Below are 7,714 nucleotides of genomic sequence, written 5' to 3' on the forward strand. Positions count from 1 at the left end.
TCTGCAATTCTCTCCCCATCCAAACACCAGAAATACCTTACTCCTATTCTTGAGCTTTGCCCAAGCCAAATGCTTTTAAGCACTCCCTAGAGGAATCAAGGCCTGGCCCAGCCCTCCTCCCTACACAGGAAGCAGCTTCTTTGGGAATTATTGCTGTAGCAGTCAAATGCTTCTGTTCAGCCTCTGTCCAGGGGAGGGGCTGGGCTGCAGGCAGGCATCTGGAGAGGACTCAGTGGTATTTATGAGACAAGAGTTCTGGGCAGATGTTTCCTCCCCAAAGCTGCCATCTTCTCCTGGTTTTCCAAATGCCCATTATCCAGTGGGTCCCATAGAAATTTTGTGGGCAAACCTAGCAACAGGTAAGTCTGTGACTTTGAGGGATTTTTTCGAAAAGTGAGAACAGTAGTTCCTAACTCATCCACAGTACTTGGTCCCCCCAGGACAATCAAAACTTCCCAAGCTATTTATAAACCATTCTTCAACCTGAGCTTGAAAAATCAAAGCCAAGATTATTTGGGTCTCACTTATTTGAAAATGTCTAAGAAAATAGCATTCTATCTTCAAATTAATTTTTGGACTGGCTGATTCTTCCTCACTCCCACATTACCATTCTCCCTACTCATCCTTCTCTAACACATAAAAGCACAGTATACACATATACAAATGCATGTGTACACACACACACACACACACACACACATACACATACACCCACACATACACACACACAAATACATGCACATGTGCATATACATACACTCACACAATCTATACATGCATAGGGTAGAGTCTCCTGGGAGAAAGTATCGACATTGCCCAATGTTTTCTCATTTCTTCTCCACACCACCAAAAATGAAGAGATGAGAAGATAATGAAGTTTTTATAAGTAGTATGACATTAACAACTATGACCCCTATTACCCCCTGGTGACAAGATAAAATATTTTTCAATTATAAAAACACAGTCAGAAATAAAGTTAAATTCCTTCCACGCACTATAGAGAAAAGTAAATTACAGGTATATTAAAGATCTACATAAAATTATAAAAATAATTTGAAAAACTCAGGAGAACATTGAAAAGCTTTGGAATTGGGGAAAATAAAGCAAAAGGAAAAACCATAAAACAAAACAGAGATTTGATGATAAAAAAAATTAAACGCTTCAAAGAGCAAAAGATATCACCTCCTATGTATTACACCATAAGAAAGAACATGCTAAAGTGATAGACTGTAAGGAAGTACTTCAACATATATATTGTACAAAGAACTCTCCTAAATTAACAAGACGAGACTCTAGTAGGAAGACTGCAAAGAACATAAACTGCCAAATTATAAAAGAGGAGTAAAAATGAATAATAGTTACATAAACTTAAAAATATGTTCCATCTCAATTAATAAATAGGAAAATAAAAATGAACACAACAATGATGAAACCGTTTTTATCCATTAAAAATTCTTAAGATTGATAATATCTAATGGCAATGTGGGACAGATGGCCTGTCTCATGATATTAATAGGATATAATAATGTAAGTAACCACAGACTTCAATGAAAGTGATCCAACAGTGTTTATTAAAAATTTTAAGTGTGTATACCCTCTGATCTAGGAATTTTTTCAGAGTAATTAAAATACCAGTGGACAAAGATAATTGTCTATAATATTCATTACAGCATTTGGGGGCAATAAAAAACCGGAAAAAGACTTAAATGTCGTTCCAAAGATGTTTCATTAAAGAAATTTTGCAGGCCGGGGCTGGGGAATGCTGTTGGAGCCTCGGCTTTCCACAGTACTTTTCACATGTGAGATTCTGGAAAAGTCATGCTTCAACTTCTCCACATATAAAATAGATATAATAATGGTACTTACATCACAGATTTATTTGCCTTAACTTGGAATAATTCTTACTGCAAATTGCCAAGAAAAAAATAATTCACAGAATTAAAAGTACTCTAAAATGTATATATGTTTATATTTACTTATATATGTACAAGTAAATATAAACATATATATATATATATATATATATATATATATATATATATATATAATTCAAGAAAAAATGTAGGGGGAGTTATACATGAAATTGTGAACCTGAAAACAGATACTGATGGTTAATAATCATAGCAAAGAAAAAAAAAGGCAGTCTTAACAATAGTCCAGTGGTTTGGGGGAACCTCTTTAAATCGAGGTCCCTTCTTATTGTCCTGTGCATTCAAATTGGCCTAACTGGGATGCTACAGACACCCCCAAGACATGGACCTCATGGAGTTGAACCTTTGAGCGTGGGTGCATGTGAGGTGGAGGAGGGGTTGAGGAGGAAGGCAGGAGGTTTTGGTGAACAAGTAACTTCCTCTGGAGGAATTCGACATAGGCTGGAGTTAGCATTCCTGAGCTTTTCACTTATTATCTATGGAATTTTTTTTCCCAAGCCAATCTCTTCATTTGAGAAATAAGCAAATGAAGGGATAAATGGGTAATATTCACACCAGGCCTGAGACAGGGAGCTCCTGCCCTCTGAGTCCTGCTGCAGGACTCTTGGTGCAGGGCCTCCTCAGCCTTCTCCTTCTTTCTGTGCCCTCATTCCTTGGCACACAGGTGTCAGTGGGCACAGACTTCTTTTTCATGCCTCAAGACAGGGGGCTCTGCTCTTTAAGATCTTCACTTTGTCTTAACTGGACCATTTGCCTCTGACTTCCTATTTACCATAACAGCACAGCAATTCCTTCTGCATTTAAGTGATTTTGATCCTATCAAAAGTAAAGGCACACACACACACACACACACACAGAAACAGGAGAGTTCTACCTCTACTTGGCACAAAACCTTCTAAACAAGAATCCAGGTGTCACACTGGACCCTGTACAACATTCAAGCTTAATTAATAACAGAAAGAAAGCTCCCAACACCAAATGGCAGAAGATTAATTGTAACTATTTTATCTTATTGAAAATAGTGCATTTAAAATGCAGTAACCATTTAGAATACCTTGAAGAAACACAGAAGGACAAAATAATCTGTCTCTTTGCAAAGGATGAGAATCCTGAGAGATGGTGGGAAAAACTGGAAGCAACAGTTTCTGTTGTGTGGCAGGTTGCTGTTCTGGCTGTTTCAGGGAGTCAGAAGGGAATCCCTCAGAACTTCTCAGATGACAAGATGACCTCACTAACTAACGCAAATAATTCTATGCTGTTGTCCCAAGAGATACTCCAGGTCTTGAAAGCTCCTTACTCTCCCCTGGGAGACTAAAACTGGCCAGATGCCCCAGGGCTAGAGCTCACACCCTCTGGGGCCTGGGCTCTGTGCCGCTGTTGAGGAGGTCTGTGAGCTCGCTGATGTACTTGATGGTGTATTTGAGTGTCTGGATCTTGGTAAGTGGTTGGCCTCGCTGGCTGTAGACAGGTGGCAAGTAATTCCGAAGGGTGTGCAGGGCATCGGCCAAGGTCCTCATTCTGAGCTTCTCCCTCTCGCTGGCCTTCCGTCTCCGCTGCACGGACATCTTGACTTTGGGGCCCTTCTGGGCCTTGGGGCCACTAGGGCCCTGTAGGTAGGCAGGTTGGAAAGCTAACATATTGTAGTCCACCTCCACTAGGCCACCGGCCCCGTGGCTGCTACAGCCGTTGCTGCCTCCATTGCTGGCCCCGCCATGGCCACAGGGCAGTCCAGCCCCAGCTGGACAGGGGGAAGAAGAATAGGACTCCAGTGATGGAACTGGGGAAAGGCTCTGGGAGGGGGAGGCCTGGCTCAGCTCAAAGGGCCTGGCCCTGTTTTTCCAGTCCCAGGAGGACAGCAGGCTGGGGCTGTCGGAGGAGTCCAGGCCATCCTCCAGGCTGAAGAAGGTCTCTTGCAGGTCGTCCATGCCCCGAGACAGCTGTGCAGGGAACAACTGCCTGGCTAGTGAGAAAGAAAGTTCTGCCGCCCGGCCAGAGAGGAGCTGTCTTTTATGGTGGTGGGGGAGAGGTGATGAAGTGGGAGAGAGGGCCGGGTGGAGGGAGTTCAAAGGAAAAAGCAAGGACCAAGATGGAAAATGAACTCTTCAGGTGTCACTTTCTCCTCATTGATAATTAGCATCCTCCAGCTAAAATGTCTTTAAACAGAAAGGCCTCCAAGAGAAGAAAAAAGGAATTATCTTGTTGTAACTAAACCAATTAAGGCTGCATAACTAGACTTAGCATTGTCCTGTGGAACTCATTAATGAGGAGCCAAAGAAAACAAACCTGGGCATATGCAGCAAGTGGCTGAAGGCCCTGGTGGAGAAGAGGGGAGTGCCTGAGAGGGCCGCTGGGCCACTTCATCCAGACCCGGCTATTTCAGAATGGATGGGATATATTGCTAGAGAAGGGGCATATCCTGGGACAGGCAGCTCCTCTGAGCCTTGATTCCCCCCATGTCAAAAGCTGACAATATCAACTCCTAGGACTTCTAGGAGGCTAGCACACAGAAGACATGCAGCAGTTTCTTGCACTCTAGCAGGTTTTCCCAGATTTTGTAGAATTCAGACGTGTCCTGAATAGTCTCTACTTGATGGCAAAGACCAGCAGCTCCAGTAAACCCAGAGACTTAGGAGAAGGAAAGATCCTTCAAGAAAGCATAAAGCTCTTCCTGCTTTAACTGAGCAGATTTGGAGTCTCCATAGCAAACAGATGCCAGAAAATGGAAAATTCCTGAAAGCCAGGGAGTATTGTAAGAATACCTGGCATTTAGCCCCCTGAAGATCTTTTTGAAATCCAGCTGTGGAGTCACACCTTGTTTTTTGAAATGTATAGGGGAAGTGTGAAATTAACAAGGGAGCCTGTTTTCCCCACCACAGCTCCAGATGCCACTGAATGTGTTAAGTTGGATGGCCCTGCTAGTTTGCTTCACTTCCTATGTGCTCTGATAGACCCCGTATTTCGGAAAAGGAGCCTCAGATTCCCCATTTGTCCCACAAACGTAACTTATTCTCCTTACAACTATTTCTACCAATTAGTACTAACCTCACAGTCACAGTGAGTTACATTTTAGAGTAACGTTAACATGTCCTTCGACATGGTTACTTACTATCCTTTGTAATTATTTAAAAGCAATGTCAGCGATCTAATTAGAACATTGATGGTATTTTTAAATTAGCAAAGCTCAGGAAAAGAAATTTGTAGAAGAATGCTCTTAATTTTACCATTTACTAAAGCATAGTAAACCCGAACCTGAAAAATAAAAATTGCTAAGACACCTAGAATGTGTATAACTATTTAAGCAACATCACACATATTATAACTATCATTCATATAATAAAAGCCCAGTATTTACAAATGAAGATGCAGAGGCTCTCAGAGGTTGAGACTTAGTCCCAACCTCCCTGATAGGAAGTGCCAGGGTCATTAGAAAGTAGTATGACAAAATTCTCCTGGAAGACTACAAAACTTGCCCTATTTTAAAATCTATTTTCTCAATTTTAGTTGGTTGTGGTAGAGGCAGGTGACCTGAAGGTGACTCAAAGAGTGTGGATTCCCAATAGATGTAAGGTGGCTGGGTTGGTCACTGCCACCAATAGGCAGGCTCTCAGTCCTTTTAATATAAATCTTACAGTTTACCTGGAACACTATCTCCATTCCCAGACTCTGCAATTTTTCCCCCTTTTTACAGTTTTTTTCTGAAATTGCTATTTTCTTGAAGTTCTATTTTGGGGCATTTTATTTCCTAAATGAGACAGTACCTGCCAAATCCTTGGTAAACTATATACACTTAGTAAGTGTATATAGGGTTTGTTATTGTTGCCACTGTCTATACATTGTCAAACCACCAGGACCAGAATGACTTACTGTGCTGTGACTCTACCACTCCTGACCTCTGGCCCCAATCTCCCAGTGCTTCTGGCCCCAAAAGCATTCTTAAAATATGGCAACTACATGGCTTATAAGCTTCTCAATGTACAGTCTCTCTCTGGTAAGAACTGAAGCACAGCCAGACTTGCATTCACCCCACTTGTCTCCCAAAAGTGTTCTACCTCAATCCTAGGAAAATAAAGGTGAAGGATAGTGTCATACCATTGGCACTGAAAGGCCTAGGCTTAGGGACACAATAGCTGGTTTTTTTTTTCTGTCTTCATTAAGAACAAAGAAGCATTGGAAAGCCTAGAGTACAGCACACAATAACTGGATTTTTCTGACTCTATTAAGAACAAGTCTAGACTGGACTTGATACACTCTTTTAGGAGAGGGTGGTATAGTAGAAAGAGGAACCAGTGGTCAGATCTTTAGAGCAAATGGCCCACCCTCTCAGGGCCTGCATATCTTAATTTGTAAAAGGGAACAATAATACCTGCTTTGTCTTCTTTGTGAAGATCATCTGTCAGCTGAAGAGAGAGCTGAGCTTTCTGCTGCAGGGATGGGAACAGAAAATCCTAAATTGCTGACCTTCCAGAGCTTTTTCTTAATTTGAAACTAATACAAATTAAGTGCTAAGCTTTCATATTCAGCAGACTATATATTTCTCACATTGCTGAGTTATTGGGATATTTAACTTAAATGACATTCACTCAACTAATATGTATAAGTGACTATAATTATAACAGATGGTAAAGAGGCCCCCAACCCAAGGCCTACTCCCAAGACACCTTGAAAAATTTCCTGTTCCTGTTTTCCAAACAGTGGCATAGCGCAACAGGCTGTCTTAGCTCCTGACTCCTGGGCCTTCATATTAACCTCTGTGCAAATTAGAAAATGCTGAGCTTGGTTTATTTCAGCCCACTCACCTCCTTGACCAGTCACCTTTGTGTAAGACAGGCTGCAACCTCCCCAAATGATGGCCTAGGGACCCCCTAGCTATGTTCTTCCTCTACAGTGTTAGCATTTTTAGTATTTAGGGGCTATTCAAACATTGGTGAATAGATAGAAAGCAGTAGTGGTGGCAGGAGAGTAGCTCTTGGCTTCAGAATGAACCTGGGTCAAACTTTACATCTGCTGCTGAATAACTTTAATCTTGGACACTTTAATCCAATCTCTCTTAGCTTCAGCCCCATCTGTACGACTGATACCCCAATACTTGCCTCCTAGAAGATGTTCTTTTGCCAGGGCTATAAATTGTCAGTTTTAAGTATAGTAACTACTGTTGCTGTAATTGTCAACTATATGTTCAGGAAGTTCTTGGTCCCTTGAGTCAAGAGAAGTTAGAGCAACAATATACACATTGACAAACATATTGCTCCCATTTTCTCTTGGTCTCAAGTCACCTCTGCTTGGAAATCCTCCTGTGAAAATTAGTATCATCCTACATACCATGTTACTATAGCTATGAAGTTATAAAAAAATAATAATTGAACCTGGCACAGTAGAGCACACCTGTAGTTCCAGCAAGCAGGGCTTCAGAAAACCCATAGACCAAATGGATAATCATCTTCTTAGCTCCTTGCACCATGCTTAGGACCTAGCAAAGAATTTGTACCTTCAAAGAATTTCCAAAGTAATTAGGGGAAATAAGTCATATCTATGGGTGATATTGTCACCACCAACCCTGTTTTGCTAATAAGAAATCAAGGCTCAAAACAATTAAATAACTTTCCTGAAGTTCTGCACCCAAACACTCGGTAGCCCCAGGGTTAGAAGGTGACTGGAGTTCAGGATGTTCACTGCCAGCTCTGCTGCCTCCTGAAGACAGTTGGAGACATTAGCATGACCGTCCTTGCAGAACTGTTGAGGCTGGGACTTAGCTTGGGCTGGAAGACTGGCCTATTCATTCATAC

At 41.6% G+C, this 7,714-nt stretch overlaps 1 protein-coding gene across 1 annotated transcript; it reads right to left on the reverse strand.

Moving 5' to 3' along the window:
• Positions 1-2,980: 2,980 nt before the first annotated feature.
• Positions 2,981-3,856, reverse strand: Msgn1 (mesogenin 1). Its single transcript, XM_005322621.3, has one exon. The coding sequence runs from the start codon at positions 3,854-3,856 to the stop codon at positions 3,275-3,277; it is 582 nt and encodes a 193-aa protein (XP_005322678.2). The 3' UTR covers positions 2,981-3,274.
• Between the last annotated feature and the right edge of the window lie 3,858 nt (positions 3,857-7,714).

Source organism: Ictidomys tridecemlineatus, chromosome 12 (genome assembly GCF_052094955.1).
Source record: "Ictidomys tridecemlineatus isolate mIctTri1 chromosome 12, mIctTri1.hap1, whole genome shotgun sequence".
NCBI lineage: Eukaryota > Metazoa > Chordata > Mammalia > Rodentia > Sciuridae > Ictidomys > Ictidomys tridecemlineatus.

What these genes read in the sequence shown, in the direction of transcription:
- Msgn1 (XM_005322621.3), bottom strand. Translation starts at nt 3,856, where the DNA reads ATGGACGACCTGCAAGAGACCTTCTTCAGCCTGGAGGATGGCCTGGAC.